At 41.6% G+C, this 20406-nt stretch overlaps 2 protein-coding genes across 4 annotated transcripts; both read left to right on the top strand.

Annotated features, from left to right (window-relative positions):
• Window positions 1-681: 681 nt before the first annotated feature.
• waca (WW domain containing adaptor with coiled-coil a) lies at window positions 682-10188 on the top strand. Of its 3 annotated transcripts, none has more exons than XM_088283374.1 (13): window positions 682-783; window positions 1440-1470; window positions 2163-2355; window positions 4538-4629; window positions 5481-5596; window positions 5676-5794; window positions 5958-6212; window positions 6492-6614; window positions 6763-6914; window positions 7287-7411; window positions 8130-8328; window positions 8497-8624; window positions 8703-10188. In XM_088283374.1, the coding sequence occupies exons 1-13, from the start codon at window positions 767-769 to the stop codon at window positions 8770-8772; spliced, it is 1620 nt and encodes a 539-aa protein (XP_088139500.1). In that variant the 5' UTR covers window positions 682-766; the 3' UTR covers window positions 8773-10188. The 3 variants fall into 3 exon arrangements, with proteins under 3 accessions (XP_088139500.1, XP_088139498.1, XP_088139499.1); XM_088283372.1 differs by lacking the exon at window positions 682-783 and adding an exon at window positions 1011-1253; XM_088283373.1 differs by lacking the exon at window positions 682-783 and adding an exon at window positions 1011-1253 and having other exon boundaries at window positions 6766-6914.
• Window positions 10189-14305: 4117 nt separating this feature from the next.
• Window positions 14306-18642, top strand: bambia (BMP and activin membrane bound inhibitor a). Its single transcript, XM_088283602.1, has 3 exons — window positions 14306-14855; window positions 16705-16983; window positions 17634-18642. Exons 1-3 carry the CDS (start codon window positions 14636-14638, stop codon window positions 18050-18052), a joined length of 918 nt encoding a protein of 305 aa, XP_088139728.1. The 5' UTR covers window positions 14306-14635; the 3' UTR covers window positions 18053-18642.
• Window positions 18643-20406: the final 1764 nt, after the last annotated feature.

Below are 20406 nucleotides of genomic sequence, written 5' to 3' on the forward strand. Positions count from 1 at the left end.
TGCAGTCTGCATTTACTTGCCCTAACAAAGGGACCGCCCCATCCGTTTGTTCATTGGCCTATGGCTTTAAAAGGCGGACTTGTTTACTTAAATGCTTTATTTTCATTGGTGTGTCATAATAGCCAATCACAAGCAAGCATCTTTGACACGAATTTGTACGCGAGTGCACTGTGATGCATTACATTCATAAAAAAAGTGTTACGACACATTTTACGATTTCCAGTTATCCCAATGAAGTATCAACGTCCTACTCCCATAATTATTTGTTGAGTATCAACATGACTCGTGATGCAAATAAATATAGTTTTGTGATATAATTTTTGTTTCAAACCAGTCTAAATGCGGTCAGGTGCCTCCCCCTAAAGGCCATGTAATTTAGAGGTGGGATGTGGGGAGAGTGTAACAAATTGAGGCAATATAACGGGTGTTCTAGTTTTATCTCTAAGAAATTATTATAACTTATTTTTTTTTACTTTTTCTTTCATAAATTAATCCACCGTCACTGTTTTTGTACCGTGGAATGACGGAGACGTCAGGATCTTGCAGCAATGTCAATCATTGGCCACTAGATGGCAGTATACAACAAGTGCTCAACATGGGTAGGTGTGGCTATATATTGTGCCTAGGTTAATATCGTGGAATAATTTTAACGTTACAAGGGTATTAATCGTATACTCTGGCTTTAGTTGCCAAAACTCACATATGGCGAGTTGCAAATTTTTGACTGGGGTTTGAGTGTGTGAGTCATGTAGCTTTCGAGAGAGGGATGAGAGACGCTTCATGGTAGGGTTGCCAGATTTGGCTAATTGTATCCTCATTGCGCCGTATAAATGGTACTAAGTTAAATCTGATTCATAAATGAATTACATACTCAAACAGCAAATATTCTTTTTACGACATTGGTCATATTGACAAATTCTCATTCATCATCATCTCATCTTGTTACCCAGGAGTTCGTCAATTTGTTTTACCTGGCAACCCGGCTAGCACCGCACTGCTACGTTTTGTCGTGTGATCCGGAGAGCCACCACCGTTGTGCGGGAAATGGACTGAGTGAGGGAGGGCGCTCGTTCCACCACTGCTGCCTATAGCATCGTAATACCTACCAGCTAGGCTCAAATTGACGATTTCAGGTCGCCGAATACGCAAGAAAATTACAGTGCCGTCATTAGTCTTTCACATCCCACTCTAAACACACTAAACACGGCATTGATGGTAATGTATGCGAGGAAACAACCGAGACTCGGCGATGGGTAAACATCTTTTTTTTACGATTCTTCTTCACATTTTCCTTTCGCCAATTGCTACGCTTGACAATCCGCCATTTTTTTTACTGAAACCAAAATAAGTGTCTGGAAAGTTGCGCGTTCGCTTTGATCCATTCCTCAACGTTGACATTACAAGCCTTCTATTCACATGTTGTGTCTTTGTGATTGCAGGTGCGACCGAAGAGATTCTCAGCCCTATCAGGTACTTGGAAGCTCAACGTAGCTTGCTAGCAGCAAATCAGATTAAAATGGAAACTCCGGTTCAGGCTTCTGGGGAGCTCAACAGGCCGCAGTCAGTGCGGAAAAGTGAAAAGTAGATATTTGTTAGAAAATGCTGCCTCGGCGCTGCAATATTAGCCCATGAAGACCACCGCCATATAAACAGTGTATAACGAGTGTATTAATTAGCGCCTGTCGCTGAGTCAAGATATTGGCGAGTTTTACAGCAGTTCAAGCTATTAGCTTGTTACCGTTAGCTCGCCTGCTAGCCAGTCTGATTAAGGCCTGGCCGTATTTTTTTTAATCTTGCAGGCGACTTGAGACGTTTCAACATTCCAAACATGTACGGATAAACATTAGTATGCGAGTAGTACCATTGTGTGTATGTAAAGCGGCAGTGATTTTAATCAACACTGGATCTCCATACGTCATATTACGCCGCAATTCGAACAGTTATTTTTGTCCTCTCTTATTGTCATGAGCTATAGAATAAGTCATGCAATATACAATTTAAAGCTTCGCAGAATGTGACAGGCAGTGTGGTGTCCGAGATGCACATGATATTGAAGGATTGTAGTCAACACATAATGTTGACCAGACCTACTGACGATGTGTGATGCATGTCAGTAAGGATGTGTTCGGTGTGTTTTTTTTAATGAATGTATTTTATCCTAGACTCTCAAATACTCGTCCAAGAGCCATCCTGGAGGAGATCACCGACATGAAAAGATGCGAGACCACTCCGATGTCACCCCTCCCTGCAAAATGCTCCGGAGGTCTGACAGCCCAGAAAACAAACACAGTGACAGCACAGGGCACAATAGAGCAAAGGCTGTCCATGCACACAGGGCCAGAGATCGCGATGGAGGTGAGAAATTAATAAACAGATTAGATTACAAACATCATGTCAAGTGGAATTAATTGATATTTTTATTGGTCATGAAGGAGTTTGGATAGGAGAGCAAGTGAAACTGCTGCCTCTGTTGCTTGGAATCTTTATGCCGTTTTATTTAGAATAAGGTTGTGCTACACAGTTGTTATGAAAAAGGTGCATGCTTGATTCAGTTGCTTTCCCCTCTTAACCAACATGCAGCGTTACCTTGCTTTGAACCAGTCCGAAAAAAAAAAGTGACAGCCATGATGTATAAGTGGCCTGGTTCTCGCGTATTCAGAGGAGAAAATAAGTACGTTTTTACTGGGTTTCTACCTGTTTTCCCTACCTTAAAGGACAGTTTGCAGTTGTGACAGAAAATCACTTCTTAAATTGGTGCTACATGACTAGATAAGAATGAGATACATATTTGTGCCATGTCTATGTGCTCAATATAATACATAGAACATTACAAACAACTGGAATGTATGCGTTGTAATAAAGCTCTTTCTCGGCAAACAAGGCATGTTTTATAATATTCCACACTTTTTACGACTAAAATGTATCATGACGTTCACCAAGAAGATTTGTTGCATTTGAAAAATTTCTGCCATACAAATTAAATTGATTGTTTCCTTCTTGGCGAAGTTAATATCAGGTATCATTCCAAAGGAGCTCTAACACAGTTTGCGCAGTGTGAAAACACTCCAAGCCCAGTCTGCTATAACGAGTGTATGTCTGTGCCGCCTCCTTGGCATTCGGAGCTGTGATGTATAACGCAGTGTATTGTTGACGACTTTGGCAGCTTACGAGATGAGCTGATGTGTTATGCATGTATGATTCCAAATGTATCTGAAAATGCATGAAGAAAGTTGCAGAAAAAAATGATTTGAACGTCTTCCTAGTGATGCAAGTATAATGGGCATGTAAGCAAGACATGGCTTTAATTTGGCACGGTTCGTTCTGTTCACACTTCTTAGTAGCAAGTATGTCTTTTTGCCATGAGAATGATTTGCTTGAGTCGCTCTTTCAAAGTGCACCTGATGATTTATTGGTGTATTGCAGGCCGGTTGATTACCAGTTAACTCAATTTTGCGTTCATATTTGTAGTTTGCACGTCAAACCTCCTGTCCATCTTCTTGTGACCTATAAGAGAAAACAGAGATATCACATGGTTTGTTGTTATGATGCATCAACATAATGTTGGAATTTTTACCGTATGAATTGACCTGGAGGTGAAAAGGCATTGTTTACAAACATAACTTGATAGGGAGCAAGATTTGCCAATGGCGTCTCAATTTTCGGTTAAATAATCACAGTGACAAAGAAAGTCAACAGCTGAGAGCACTGACGCAAGCGCGCACACACAGCTGCTCAAGCAAGCTGGGCATCCTTGATAGCTGTGAAGTAAGCAAATGTTATATTTAGTCATTTTACATGATAATTTCTTGCATGCGTTGGGTGCATGTGAGTCAGCCCATCTCAGAAGAGAGATGCTCAAGGTTCTGTGATGAAGACTATCAACAAAACAATTCACAGTTATTACCGGTTAGTTGATACATTTTATCAAGCAAATGTGTGTTTACCAACAAAAGCTGTGTCGCGCAGTCAACTGGGGATAGCTGGCGATAGTCTGGGCCGCATCAAGAATTCCACAAAAAAGTACAATTGATCCAAATCCTCGCAATCTTTATTAGGAACAGTTTAGAACATTAAAAGTTCTTCAGAACTTGAACAAGGTTGGTGACCCAATCCTCATCTTCCTGCTACTTTGCATATTCTCCAGCATGTCTAGTTGATTGATGATGTGATTTCTTGAGCACTGTAACTTTTCTCTGCGCATTCAAGACATGTCGAGGTGCCCCTGTGCTCAACAAAAAAAAAAATTACGATGCCTATTTTTCTTGACTTTGGCTTTGGCAGGTTTTAAATAAGACATTGACTGGTCCTGCGTGACAGGATATTTTTTCCTTCCACTTGGTGCCACTTCAGAAATAAATTTTGCTGAAAGCTGTCATGAGGCTGAGCCATGTAAATCATAAGTGATTATTAAAACAAATATAGCGATCACTACACCAGGGTCATTTTTAACTTAGCACAGCATTCTTGGAAATCAAATGAGTTCAATAAAATAACGTGTATGTGGATTTTTGCGTTAAAACGACTTCTTCTGTTGCAGGGACCAGTTTTTCGCCACATGAAAATTCTCACAACCACAGTACCCTTCAAAGCTCCAATTCACATTCAAACCCCAGCAAACCCTCAGACACAGTAAGTTGCCGCTGCTCCATATATTTTCTTAAATACAACTACTTGGATTGTTTTTTTTTTGGGGGGACCGTTATCGTTGAGTGTGTGTGTCATTGTCATCCTGATGTCTTAACTTGGTGGTTGGAAGTGCTGTTTTATGTTCCCGCGTTTGAATGAGTCACCAATCTCGCTTTGAGACATGGTGGTTTTGAGCCAGCTTACAGAAGAATAGAAAAGCTTTTGTCCGGCCATTCATTCTTAAAAAAACCATCTTAAGTGAGTCAACTTCTTAACTTTGATACAAGTCCTGCTATGTTCCGCCGCAAATCCGGCAAATCTCTTCTGGTAAATGAATCGTTTGATTGGGTCATTTGTGGTCAGGTGATCACAAAAAGGGCTGCATGTAGCTCGTATCCTACACAGTCTGTCACAACAGACTGGGGGGGAGAAGAAAGGTGTTCTGGGTTGGCTGTATTTTGCTACGGACAGTTGACACATGTTCCACTGTCAAAGGGAGGTCGAAATTGTTTACTTGTTAAATTATTCAAAGGAACTGTAATATAAATAATCGTAATATAATTAAAATAGTTGAGGTGTTCAGAGTTTTTTTGGCTGGTGCGTGTTTGTTTGGCTGAGATGCAAATGTTCCTGACAATATTTCCAGAATTTTCCTGAGGTGTTGATAGGGTTTGTCAGCTCAAAGTATTGATTTGGGTTATACAGCCCCTTGGACTACTTAAATTCAAAAGGCATTTGTGAAAGCTACCTAGCTTTGCCTTTATTTCACATGAGATTGCAACCTCTTGCATCAGGCCCCTTTTGTAATAGGTAATTGCACTCACGTCTGAATTTTGCCCTATTCTTTTTGTCAGACTCACGAACCAGGTGATGACTGGTCGGAGCACATCAGCTCATCTGGGAAGAAATACTATTACAACTGCCGAACAGAGGTGTCCCAATGGGAGAAGCCCAAGGAATGGCTGGAAAGGTAGCAGTTATCCATTCACTAAAGCTCTTGATTATGTTGGATCCATAAAGTTAAGCATGTATGCACTCATCTTTGACAGAGAACAGCGACAAAAAGAGGCAACCAAACAGACAGCAGTTGTCAACAGTTTCCCCAAGGACAGGGACTACAGAAGGGAGGCTATGCAGACATCGGTGCCCCCTGGGTTTTCTGCAACAAGTAAGAACGACATAAACCATTCAAATGATGTTTTAACATCAACCCTTCATGCAACTTAAATCTCAAATCGTGAATGAATAGTTGATGCTGCAGGAAGGGTAGTAAAGGAAGACGTAATCTTATGTAACAGTTAAAATGACAACCTCCTTTCTGTTTACTTCAGAGTCAGCACAAGTGGAGAAACCCATTACGACTCATGCGACCCAGTCATCATCTTCTGGCCCAGGGAGCTTGAACCCCTCATCAGGCACCCCGGGATCATCGACATCATCCTCGACAGTCCCTGTCTCCCCAGTCCTGCAGTCCCCTGCTCCTCCGCTTCTCCAAGACCCCACTTTGTTACGCCAGCTTCTCCCTGCACTTCAGACTGCCCTGCAGCTCAATAATGCCAGTATGGACATGGCAAAAATCAACGAAGGTGCGTACACTCTCTGTTTTCATTGATTTGCAGCAACAACGCAAACCAGCAAGCCGCCACCTGTGTAAGCTTTTCGCAAACTGCGGGCGACGTTCGGCTATGCTTAATTCCTACTCCTAGCGGTAGACTATGGTTGGTTTCCACTTGGGTACAAATTCCTAAACCGATGACCCCTTGTGCATGTCTTTTATTGTAGTATACAGCGTGTGCACAAATCCTGCTTGTCAAGCAGTTTGTGCGTGGAGGCAGTTTGTTTTTATCTTGTTTTCTTTTGTTTAGTTCTGACAGCTGCCGTCACACAAGCTTCATTACAGTCGATGCTTCATAAGATCCTTACTGCTGGACCATCAGCTTTCAATATTACGACTATTCTCTCTCAAGCGGCTCAACTCTCCAGCCAAGGTAAGAGAAACCCATAGAAAGCTGTACAAAAAATGTGCTTAGTATTTATAGCATTCAGCAGAGCATGCTGCGACCACAAGGATGAAAATGACATTTTCTGCTGCTTAATAACGTTTGCAAATTGGCGTCTTTTTGGTTTGATCATTAGCAGCTCAGCAGTCCAACCAGTCACCAATGTCGTTAACGTCCGACGCATCATCACCCAGATCCTACGTTTCTCCTCGCATCAGCACACCACAAGCTAATGCTGGTCCCCTCAAACCTCTACTCAGCACGCAGCCGGTCATCTCACTGTCAAAGGTAGGATTTTTATTCCTGTTCTTATTTTTCATTGCTGACATACTTCTGCTCCACACTTCATCACTTGTTGATCCTGGGATGTGTTTTCCCCCCGGTTGTTAGTTCAAACACCAGCCGCTCAACAAGTTGCAAAGCTGCACAAAACATTCGATCTGACGATTGTTTAAAAAAAAAAAAAAAAAAAGCAAGCAAAACACGTACATTTCAGGCAGGCGGCAATTCCATAGATATCCATACATGGAGCCTTCACTCTGACTGGCTGATGTGTTGAACAAGGAGTCCTGTTATGGTCTCCATCTATGATAAAGCCCAGATTATAAAATGATACATGTGGCTTGTATCATACCTGCATGACTGGTGATTGTTTTATAGGCCAGCACGCCAGCAGTCAAGCAGTCATCTCATCCACAACAGACGTCCCAACAACCCCTCCCCAGCGACAAGCAGCACGCTCATGATGCGACCACAGCGTCACCACGCACCCTCCAGCGCCAAGGGTAAGAGCACTTGGAAGCCGTGGAGGTTGTGTTCTTTTGTTGCCTGTGATGTAAGAGGCATGCATGTTAAAAATTTATGACAAAAAGAGCATATTTTTAATCTCACAGTCACGTGTTCTGTAATTATTACTATCGGTTTGACCATTATGAAAATGTGAGGAGAGGACCTTAGTTTTCACATTTGTGAATATTGTTGGTTCACAAGATGATGTCGTCACTGGGTTGTGTTTCTTTCTGCTGGTGATTAGAGGAAATGTAGCTGTCTCATTCATCTGTATTTTAGTGGCACAGTTTCTGGACATGAGCTCAAACTTTTGAACTCAAGTTGTGAAGGCACTACAGCTCATTCAATGTAAATGTGCATCTTAGTAATAGCTGGCTGATATACCTCGCCATACACACATTCACAAGGCTAGAAAAAGGAAGTAGTCAAAGTGTAAAAGTAACACGCCATGGAGATTAATGTTCCTTCATTCTATTAGGCAGTGTTTGTTAAGTAGAGTTTGTCGTGCAAATATCAATGGCATCTAATTTCCTGAAAAAGAAAAAAAAGTTCAAGACAATTAAGCATCAACATCCAACGTGCATGCTGCGATATTGGACATAATCCCTGTATTGCTGTACATTGTGCTGTTCATTTTCAACTTGATTCCTGGTCTGATAAGGTTTGAGGTTGACATAACCTCACACTGTGCTGTGCTTCTGCTGTCGACCACAGCAGTCAGCGGAGTCCCTCCCCAGGTTCAAACCACGTCGCACCTGGCAGCAGCAGCAATGCCCCAACGTCTGCCTCTGCTACGCCCACCTCCTCCACGTCCCGGCCCACCTGCTCCTTCACACCCACCCTTGCTGCTCACTTCAACGAGAATCTTATCAAGCATGTCCAAGGTTGGCCTGCTGAACATGCAGAGAAACAGGTTTGTACCACTTGCTCAAATGTAATCAATTTTATTCATATTGGGAAAAAGAATGTACCGATACACTTAACAGCGCACCCAGGTCAAGTGCGTGCGTTTGTGCAAGAGAAAGGTCCTCTGTGATCTAAACACTGGCCCTATCTCTGAATTATGATAATTACATCACAGGCATCAAGATTACGTGAAGAAGCTCACACGATGGGCAGCATTTGCATGTCTGAGAACTGCACTGAGCTAAAAAACCTACGCTCGTTGGTCCGAGTCAGCGAAATACAAGCCACATTGCGTGAGCAAAGGTAAAGACTGCTTTGTGATTCTATCATCGTCTAAATTAGATAGATGACATTTCCCTTCTTGATTTCTTTCTCCCTCAGGATACTGTTTCTAAGACAGCAAATCAAAGAACTTGAAAAGTTGAAGAACCAGAATTCTTTCATGGTCTGAGAACTTCTTGTCTCAAGTCGAAGCGGGCGTTTAAGGAGGTTTGAAGAAGAAGAGAAAAAAAAGGGTACAGGTGGAGGGAGACCCATTGCACATAGCTGGAAGCCAGAGGCAGAGCGGTTGTAGAGTTTCTCTCGAGCGCCTTCTTTACACATGCACACAGGAGCGGTTGTTGGTTTAGCTTTGGACCGTTTGGGCGGCAAAGAGCCAAGAAAGAAGAAAGTTGGAGGGGGTTACGATTCCGCTTTGTTAAAAAAAAAAAAAAAAAAAAAGATACAAAAAAATACATGTAGATTTCTTGTAGATGTTATCTATGTTGTAAATATGTTTTGTAGAATGAAGCCATGGAAAGCCGTGTCTATCAAAGCTTTTGACATCCAAACTAATCAGCACCTAGGCGGCTACACCCTTTTAGCTAGCCTTTTTTCCTTCATGTGAACTCGTCTGCAGCTTCCTGTTGTCAACTCATAGATGACAGAAGAGTCAGTGACTTACACAGAAGCCTAGCTATACAGCATAACACTGGTATCATTTCCGTTTTGCTCCTCGAACTCCTGACTCTTCCCCTTCTTAGCCCTCTTGGGGTGAAGTGCACTCAGGCATGGTGAAGCATCCCCTTCCAGCAAAGTTCTCACAACTGCTCCTATTGGTTGGGTGGTGTGTTTGCAGCTTCTGGGTGCCCCTGCATCTCCCAGTCTTGATAAACTAGTGCCTGGTGGTGTGGTTGCGTGTGATTCCAAAAGATACAAATAATAGATGGGACGTTGGCTTTGAATCATTCCCACACCCCTTGACTGGCTGCAGCCTGGTCCTGCCACATCCTCCAAGTTCCAGTTTTATTATTTTATATATATATATATATAAATATTATTTTTTTCCCTTTCGACATGCAGGTTCATTCCATTGTACAGTCAACAAAGTGGACAACATTCAAAGGGTTTATTTATAAAGAGTTGTAGAGATTTACACTTTGATTTGCACTCTGTAGGAAGGGACAAGAAGCAAACGGGCAGGTTTGGGCAGAGGTGTATGTTTGGTTACAAGGTTAAAATGTGAATTGTATGTATGATAGTGAGCATGTTAAGCTGAAGAGAACCCTGATTATTTTATTGGAGTGTTGGGTTTGGTTTGATATGATGCTAGTGCCTTGTTGAAAGTCTCATTCGCCTACACATCCCTCTCCTGATGGCTTTTTTTTTTTGACCTTCTGTTTGACTAAATAAAACAAAAAATAAAATAAGATATTCAACAAGCATGTCCCATCTTTGTTATTGTTTGCCCTCCACTGTTAAATCACAGGATTCCCCATGCTGCAAAGTTGTTCCACCACACATTCAGTAAAGGTGACTACATCATTGCTTTGTGTATTGTTTCCTGAAGTATATGACAGATGTAATAAAATATGTCTCTCAAGGGTCATGTCGTCTTGCCTTCTTGATGAGCTTCATTTATGAACTGCCCCCCTCGGCACACTGATCACCTGTAAAGCGCAGGTCGTCCACAAAACTTGTGTTGATTTTTAAACATGTAACTTTGTTGTCGTGTATTTTTCCATGCTTATTCGCAGATGACGGTTTGTTGTCGTGTATTTTTCCATGCTCATTCGCAGATGACGGTTTCATGTGAAACAGGGTCGCATCTTGAACAAGCCAACCATACCACATGTACAGCAGAGACAATACTGAGGCAAGCCTACCGAATCGTCTCATGGTCACCTGGAGTTGAAATACAATCTCCAGTCCCCTTTGTCTATTTGTGCCCTGTGAGGATAATTAAATCGGATAGGGAAATGATTCGTTATTATTTACAGGATGACGTGCTGAGCACTGGTGGTGCAGTATGCTAAAAGTGTTTCTTACGACCACAAGTGAAATATATGTAAATACACTGGAACATAGGTGGCGCTAATCACCAACGAGATGTAATTCGCGAAAAACTTTTAGATGGCGAAGAAGAACGGTCATATCCGGTTCAATGAGGAGATCTTCCGGTGATAGACAGCTGTGTTTTCGGCGAGTAATAGAAAGGTTTCTATACAATCTATTGCACCTCTGAGTTCTGCGGCGCCCCCTTCACTCTTGGCGACTGAATAGAAACTAATAATATTCGAGTATTAGATTATCCCGATATTCTTGCGGAGTACGGGTAGCACACAGGAAGCTCAGGTGCGTCTCAGTAAACATTGCTTAAAACTTTGAAGTCGCTCAGTTCAAAATGTGAAATTCATGGGTGGAAAAAAAAGCTAAAAATAATCATTTTGAAAAGTCTTAAATGCTATTTGCTGTGTTCAAAAATCGATTAACATGTTTGAATATTTTGAACATTTCATGAGAAGCAATCAACTGGTCAATTTTATACAGAAATTAGGACTGCAGTCAGGCCAGCCTCCACTCGCAAAGACGAAGTCAAGCCGCCACTGTGATTTTTAATACTGTACATCACGGTGCATTACGGTAATGCGCAGAAAACGCTTACTGTTGGCCACCTTCAAAATAGCTGCAAAATCAACTTGGTTTGAAAGTGAATAAGAACATGACAAAATGGCAGTATAGTGTGTGACTTTGCTTTCTTGGTGATTGTGAATAAAGTGCTTGTCTGCTTCAGTCAAAAACAAAACATCCACAGTCACAATTGTTTAGCTAAATTGTTTCAAGATGCTTTGTTGATGAGGGCCCAGCTGGAATGGAGAGATACTGGGGGGTCTCGTCTTGATGGATTTCTTAAGGCCTGGAAGGTCCATAGGCTTAAGAACCTGCAACACACATAGAAACATGGTGAAATTCACATTTAACAATATTAACTATTGATAGTACTGGGGACAAAATTGGGAAGACTTTCTTCTGCCCACCGACCACCTGCCCCCCCCCTGACGATCCAACACAGATAAGCCGACAAAAATCTCACTTCCTTGCATGAACATAAACACACCAGTGGATGCCATCAGTTACCTCGCTCTCTAAGCAGTCTAAAGATAAAGTCTGCATGAAGGCTTTGGGATTCAGAACCTTAAAGTTGGTCTTTATCATCAAAGCTGTTTGCATGTATTGTGGGATCTAATGCAGGGAATATTCAGTCCATTATCACGACAAGCGTGGAGACAGTCTGCCTGTCTCCTGTTGCATCCTCGATATGGCTCACATCAAAGTGAGGAGTGGAAGCCAAAGAGGGAATGGAGGAAGTCCGTCTGCCTTAGTGTGTCTCTATGTGAACGCCGCATTTTCAAAGTGGGGTTATTAATCAAAATACGGCCACTTTGACTCCATTCTGATTGATTTAAAGGGTAATTTAAGAGGCTTGTTTTTAGTTTGCTCGTGATCTTAGGAACATGTTACCTGCAGACCCCCACCGGCCCCACCCATCATGTCAACAGACACCACGCAGCAGGGGGTGTTTTTTGTTGAACAAAGACCTCACCGTCTGGACTGGTTCACACATGCAAGTGTCGCCTTGTTGCCTAATGTGTGAAACTAGGCACTGAAAAAGGTCATTTGCAATGCATCAATAAGACCAAGTGCTGAAAGCTTGTTAACACCCATCCTCTCAACAGGAAAAAAAAACTGATACTTTTCGAGTAAGATGCTTTTTTTTTTAAATGCTACAGAGTGCTAGAATTGCAGTCATATCACCCAATTAAAGCTATATAGTTTGGATGCTGCCACAATAAAGAGAAAATAAAATACTGGCGCTGACGAGGCTATATCATCCCCTAGCGTAGGCGTAGTGCAATTTTAAAAATAAACTGAGCTGTAGACTTCTTGCAGATTTTGAGCAAGAAGCGAAATCCAACCAAGCGCGGGGAGAACATGTAACCTAATAGGCTGTCCACACTTCTAAACACTAAAACCAGTATTAAATAGTTTTTATGTTATAATATAAATAGCTTTGCTGGCTATTAATTTAAGGTCGATAACCTGTAATATAGTTGACTTGGTGTATCAAATTAGTGGTTTAAACGTACTGTGCTGCTTCTACCAATTTTCACCACAAGATGGCAGACTAACATTACCTTCTAAAATAGAACGCGATCACAGTAGAGCGAAATAAGTCCATATTATGAAAAAGATCACGTTATATAATACAACAAGACCCATACATATATATGGTCTATAATAAGAAGGAATAATACACTTGCGTTTATAGTTTTAAGAGAGAAAGCGGTATTTTAACGACTCCAGACATTTCTATCTGCAGCAGTTCCTTGCATAGCTGAAACAGCCCCGGACTGGCGCCTCTGTGAATTGCAGATAATTGCTGTAATTATCATGTGTATTTTTCACAAAAGCTGTATCCTTATTTTCAGTTGGCCGTTGGCGTCATGCAGAAAGCGTCAATATGGCAGCCATATAACTTGTATACAAGTGACAGCCCGTTTTTAATCGTAGTGCATGTAAATCACTTTTAATTCATTTAATTGAGTTGAACAAACAATTTAAAGAAACTAGAATATATGTTTACTGCTTTAACCGTGCATTCAATTTTGCATTGCAGATTGTGACAAGTTATAGTGTGAACGCGTGTGTGCGCGCGTGTGTGACGTCGTCTCAGTGGCGCCATGAGCCTTTTTGGATTGCTAATTTCTCTTAACGACTGTCCGCTCCTCCCTAAAGTGGCAATAGCAGCCTGGTCGCCTAAAGGCTTGAAGGTTCAGTCCGGCGTCAACCTGGCTGCAAAAGCAAGGATGACGCTGTAGGTACAAACACTGACCACACTTTCGTGACAATAGCTCACCGATGCAGTAAAATGACTCAACATTGCGATGACCAAAAACGTACACCCAAAAGAGTCAATGTTTTTTACTTTGCAATTAAATAAGTACACCAATGATGGGAAATGTCTCTATGGAAAAATACTCTTTTCAATTTCCTGATATATGAATAATAGAGGCTCATAGAGGGGTTTAATTTGTAAATTAAAAGGCCAACATTAGAGTATGAACAAATAATGCACAATTTTAACATGTGTATACTTACTTGTAAATAAATCAGCTATATAAATAAAGTAGTTAACCAAGCACTAAACACATTTCCCTTCCGTGGGGAATAAGCAGTCGTGGAAAATGTAACTATTCAATTAAGAAATTTGTTTAACAGCCATTCACGCTCCTTTTCATGCTTATTGACAATTGTCGGGTCATAGTCGTCAATGAACTCAACATGTTTGTGGAATGTGTGATGTTTTCCTCATCAATTGAATACAACGCCCACAGGGTTGATACAATATATTACTTTATTTTGAAAGCATTGCACTGAGTCCAAGATATTCACAACTTTCAGGGTGTAATGACTCTGGGTGTTCACCACATTAAATAAGTCTTTAAAACGTAGTTTACTTACAATTGTTACTATTCCTTTTTGGAGGGGGGGGTGTTAACATATAGGTATATTGCGCCCACGCCAATTCATTAATAAAATGGCTTTACTTTGAAAGGAAGCACACCGGATAGAGGATTGCACAATGTTTCCCGACAGACTGGCCAATCAGCTTGAAGAGGCGGAGTTTTAGCAGACCACAGCTATTTCTTCTGTTATATCTTGACTACTTCGAGTCCACTCGTACTGTCTGACAAAACGGAATTGTCCCTCATTTTCAACAAATCCTCCTTCCAGGAATACTTAGATGATGCCTCAACATCATCGGTACCAGAGGGAGAAAGCATAAACGACGGACCAGTGTTTCAGATGTACAATTTGACAGACTTCACAACAGGAGTAAATCTTCTCTTTTTTTCTTTTTGGACTTGAAGTAGACGCAGTGCTTTTTGACTCGGTTGTAATGTGCGGCTGTTTTTAAAAGCAACGTTTGTATGATTTGAGAAAGCATCCCGGAGCCCCTTTTCTACTTTTGGAATTGCGAGTCAACTTATTTTATGAGTCGTAATGGACAGTTTTTCTCCGTAGCTCCATGTAAAGCGCGTTATATATTTTTTCCACGTCCAGCTCTTGTCTCGAGGGACGACAGTGCTGTTAGTTGTGGACACACAAGCGCGTGTTGCGCATCAACGTTGGCGTCAATGGATCGTCACTTCAGTCTTATTTCAATTTGGCTGCAACTGGAACTCTGCGCCATGGCTGTGCTTCTAACGAAAGGTATCTTTTTGCGCTGGGTCTTTGCCACGTTTCTTCTTTACCGCTTCCGAGTAAAAAATGTCTAAATGCACCATAAAATACTTAAATGGTTACCAATGACAACATTCTCCGTAATACAAAACAGAAAACAGATGCAATTCGCACATCTGCTATTAACCTAGTTAACTATCAGGGTAACTACAGTGTAGCTAACTGATAGTTGTTGCACTCTTAATTACGTGTAGTTTTCTACATAAAGACATTGTGGTTCATACTAAAAAAATCAATGTACTATTTAGTTGCATTGTCTCCCCAAGGATACCTTCAGTATAACTCGGTTTTAAAGCTGCCATTCATATAAAAAGTGAACTGGGCCAAAAAGCTTCCGTGCTCAGGTCGACCCCCCCTCCTCTCTCGCCCCCCTTCAGCCCACAAAGGGGCCTCCTCTCTAATGAAATATTCTCCAAATGACCTGCCGGGCCCTGCTGCTCCAATCATTCCCAGGCAAAACACTGATCTAATGAATGTGCTCCTGCACTGAAACTTGTTGCATTCAAAGAGGAGAGAACTGGCACTGTGATGCAATGATTTTTTCCCCCGCGTTTGCCTTGTTAATAACAAAAGATGACAATTTATAATCATCTATTGATCTAAAATACACAAACTATAAAAAAAAAAATGCACAAATCACTGTCAGATTTATTACGGTAAACTTCGGCATCATACTGAGCAGTTGATGTTTTAGCTAAGATACAGTGCAGGAGCATTCCTACAATTTACATTGTATTGCATTTGATAGTGTAGGGAGGTCGTATGGAAAATAATCCAATTTCAAAAATTAACAATGTAGTAAAGACAATGCATCTTTGATCATTGGTCGTGACATTAAATGCGTGTACACAAGATGGTAGACAGTATAATTAAATTATGTATCCACTTTTTGTATGGTGGCGTGCTATGATTTATTTTTTTCTAGTATAAAAATGTGCCCTGCCTCTATAAAGTTTGGCAAACACTGGTGTAGAAACACCCACGTGTCTTTTGAGCATATGCTGTAAAAGACAAGAGGTCATGGATGAACTAATGACTGGGTCTGGTTTAGAAGCAGCAGGCAGTCGTAATGATAAGGTAGCTGCACACGCTTGAAGTCGGGACCTCGATGTGTCAGCCCCACCACCCCTCCTCCTTGCCCAGGAAGCCACAAGTGAAGTTCGGTTGCGTGCAAATGGGGGGGAAAAGGAACCTCTGTCGCCACTAGGAACCCCCTGACTCCCTCTTTATGAGTTTCCATTTGAGTTGAAAGAAATTGACTTTAGTGGACAAACCACTAATTATATACTACCTAGTTCCTGTTTTGTAAAAATGGCGTATGAAGCTTAATTGATGCAGAAATGTAAAATAACATGGAGTGATGTCAAAAGAGCAGTGTTTCCCAATCTTTATTGCGCCAAGGCACATATTTTACATGTGAGAAAATCTAACAAAAAAACGGACACACTGGTCAGGATTGAATTTCATGCTAGCTTGTGGAAATGTAATTGTACTGTCTATCTATTGAGTATACCACTGTGATAGTTGAACAAAGATGCATTATTTGTCATAAATAAATAATTTCCCCACCAATTAAGTGAAACTGGATCATTTTCAGCATAATTGTTAGGAATCAAAGTATTCGTGTATACTGGTTGAATTCTGTTTGTGACGTTAAGAGCATTCTCAACTCTCGAGTAGATATAGGATTCAACCACTGTAAAGTAAAATAAAGTAAAACTACTCAGCATTTCAAGGTGCCTGACAGACACGTAACGGTTTGTCGGCTAAATGATGCTTTGAACAACTCGAAATGATACGATTTTTCTGCCCCCGCCAGGAGAAATAAGGTGTTACTGTGACGCGCCGCACTGTGTGGCCACGGGCTACATGTGCAAGTCGGAGCTGAACGCCTGCTTCACCAAGGTGTTGGACCGGCTCAGCTCAAACTCTCCGCTCACACACGGGTGTTTAGACCCCATCGCCAACGCCGGCGACATCTGTAGCAACCAGAGGGGTGCAGACGCCCTCGCTGGTGCCGCCACACTGGACTGTTGCCATGACGACATGTGTAACTACAGAGGCCTGCATGACCTGGCACACACAAGGGACTCCACAGGTAAGAGGAGTAGAAACACTCACTTGTTAGAAAATGTTTATTTGCCTTTCAAGGAGAATTGAACATATCGGGGGAGTTTTATGATTCCTATTTTTTTTCTTGCCTTCTTATGCCCGAAGCAGTGAGTTAAGATGCTGGTTTCTTCAAAAACATTTGTTGTTTGCCCAGCCTCCCTGCTTACTTTTTTCTCGGCTACCTAGCTTTACCGAACTTCACTTTGAATTTTGATAGGATTAACCTCTGTATTTGAGGAGGTCAGTTCAAGCACTTGGATTTTTGAACTCATGTTCGAGTTGTTATTTTCCCACTTACAAGTTCACATGGAGGATTTTTCTTTTTTTTTTTTTTTTTTAACTGTGACCCTGTCTTGGACAGAACTCATTTGTACCAAGTCTAATTCATTTTGGCTCTTAGCACGGACAAGGTGACTCATTTGATTTTGCCCGCATTTCTTTCTTTTTTTAATTTTATTTTTCACCAAAGGGGGTGGGCAACGAGCAGCCTGTCGAGTGCATTTGATTCTGTCTAAACGGAAAAAAAAATATCACCACCGGCTTAAATATTGTAAAACAGAGATGTCACCATAAAAGCTTTTCATGCAGTCACAAACGTGTGTTTTTACCTTCCTAATATTTCATCTCTATCTGCAGATCATAACCGGTACCACCCCGAGAGCAACAACCGACACCTGGTGACTCGGGTTCAGGAGCTCGCTTCGGCCAAGGAAGTGTGGTTCCGAGCTGCTGTCATCGCGGTGCCCATCGCGGGCGGCCTCATATTGGTGCTGCTCATCATGTTGGCGCTCCGTATGCTGCGCAGCGAGAACAAGCGGCTGCAGGACCAGCGGCAGCAGATGCTGTCGCGACTTCACTACAGCTTCCACGGCCATCACACCAAGAAGGGCCACGTGGCCAAGCTGGACCTGGAGTGCATGGTGCCTGTCACGGGTCACGAAAACTGCTGTCTGACCTGTGACAAGATGAGACAGGTGGACCTGAGCAATGAGAAAATATTATCCCTGGTTCACTGGGGGATGTACAGCGGCCACGGCAAACTGGAGTTTGTATGACTTCCTGTCCAGGAGTGGCCTTCAAGTGTTGCGGACTTTTTTTTTTTTTTACTCTGGAAAAAAACATTCCCATATTTTTCTCCCGCTGGACTGTTGCGTCTGTGTTTTCATTTATTTTTACCAGTGGCAAAAAAATCCGAGACTGATCTCATGCCGTGTGGTTTTTGCTAGAGGAGCACTTTACTTGAAAAATGAAAAGGCAAAGCAGCGAGGAGCCGTGTTTAAATCCGAGAGGGCGGGACTGCGAGGTGCAGCGAGAGCACCCGAGGATCCTGGACTTGTACACTGAGCGCTGAAGGATTCCACATCAATCCGAAATTTTTGCACATTTGTATAAAAAAAAAAAAAACTTTTACACTGACACCAGGGTACAAGAACTTTTGAGGAGTTGACTGTAGGTTTGCACACTCCTCTGTGTACATTCAAGCTTATTGTAAAGATTTTTTAAAAATATATCTATTTTTGTCTGATTCAAAACCGACCAGTGTGTCTTGTTTTAGATGAATATTTGCATTGCTCTGTGTGATCAGACTGTAAGCTTGATTGTGAGCGTGAACGACTTCATTAAAAGTGACTTTTTATTTATTTGACTTAATGGAGTTTTTTTTGTCTTGTAGCTTATTCCTTAAAATGTTGAAGTATATTCTTGTAACGGGGGTTACACATTTAGTTGTGGTCATGATTTGGCCGGTCACGATGTGTGTAAAGCAGGATGCAAAGGTGTGCCTTGAAGGATGATGTGTGTGTGTGTGTGTGTGTGGGGGGGGGGGGGGGGGGCTGAACAGTAAGGCCTTGTTTTGTGGTCGAGCTGCTCCTACTCAGTCTCTGTGCTTCTTCTTAGAGGTCACGTTTTTTTTTTCTTTCTTTTTTTTTTTTTTCTTGTGCTTGGAGTTCGCCTGGTGTCAGTAGATATTGGTTAACCCGTCAGGCATCACTGTCCCTGACTAATTATAATAATTATAAAAAAACTTCTAATTATTTATCCCCTTTAAAAAAAAAACAAGCCTGTCAACGATTTTTCAGCAGGAAACTCACAGTTCTACATTTGTTTGATGAATAGAAATTGACTTGATTTCTGTCAATGTGCTACAGGGTAGTTTAATCAATCGATTAGAAGAAAAAAATTCTGTCGGTCACAATAACAAGTCAATCAGGTCATTTAGCTTTGAGTCTCACTGAATAGTGTTTTTCTATGCGCTGAGAACTGAACCTTGTTTCTTTCCATTAGGACAGGAAAACTCTATTAGCAGCTGACCACTTAGCGGCAGCTTGCATTAGCAGGAGCTCAGCCTATAGTCGTCGGGCCCTCCCCCAGGACTATTACACACGTAATCATAACAATGTCCTCTGCTCGGCCTGCTAATGTGACTGCTGTTTGCTTTAGCCTCAGTCCACTTTGCTGGCTCATACTCAGGTGTTAGGTGGCACTGAGACGAGACAATGAGCGTGTCTACCTTAAACTGGGGGGTAGTGGGGGGGGGGGGGCTTATGTTTACATGACAACAATTAATTTAAACAAATTTATTTGTCCCTCCAAACAAACGCTATTCTTTGAACTGCTATTAGTTTTAAGGCGGTAAATTACCTTTTTTTAATTGTTTAGACAGCCATACTGACGACAACTAAATTCAAAGATTTATAGGACCGCTTTTTGGGGTGACGATGACTAATCTCAACGCATTACTATTTCCAAGAGAATAACCAGATTAAAAAAAAACAAAAAACAGAGAGGTAATCCTTTAGAGCTTGGACAACGGGGGCCTCCTGTTTTGGGGGGGTGTCATGCAATTTTAAAATGACATGTTTTTCAAAAATTTTAAAGGGGCGGTCAACCCCCCAAAATTCTTTCCAATAAAATGTTCTATGCACCTTCACTAGTCTAAACATGGCATTCTGATTAATATTGCATTTGTGGAATTTATGTAAAGCTGCAAAATCCACCATCTCAGAGGACGCCCATTTTGTCACTTCTGTCGATTGAAAATTACATAAGTTGCTCAGGGCTCAGGTAACAACCAATGAGACATGATTGGTCATTAGCTGAGCCCTGAGCAAGTGTGACGTCATTTTCAGTCGACAGAAGTGACAAAATGGTCTCCCCCTGAACTGGCTAAAAACGGGTGGATTTTACACCTTATATCATATTCCGCAAACGCAATATTAATCAGAATGCCGTGTTTCGATTAGTGTGCCTGCATAGAACATATTATTGGTAAGAATTTTTTGGGGTTGACTTCCCCTTTAAGAAATTTCCAAAATGTACCACCTTACAGGTGACTTTATATATCCAATTATACTAATATACACTTGTTTTTATGTTACACCCTCCATTTAAATCAGTAGAAACACACACA

The sequence above is a fragment of the Idiotropiscis lumnitzeri genome, chromosome 19 (assembly GCF_059441095.1).
Source record: "Idiotropiscis lumnitzeri isolate Australia: NSW breed Sydney's pygmy pipehorse chromosome 19, RoL_Ilum_1.0, whole genome shotgun sequence".
NCBI lineage: Eukaryota > Metazoa > Chordata > Actinopteri > Syngnathiformes > Syngnathidae > Idiotropiscis > Idiotropiscis lumnitzeri.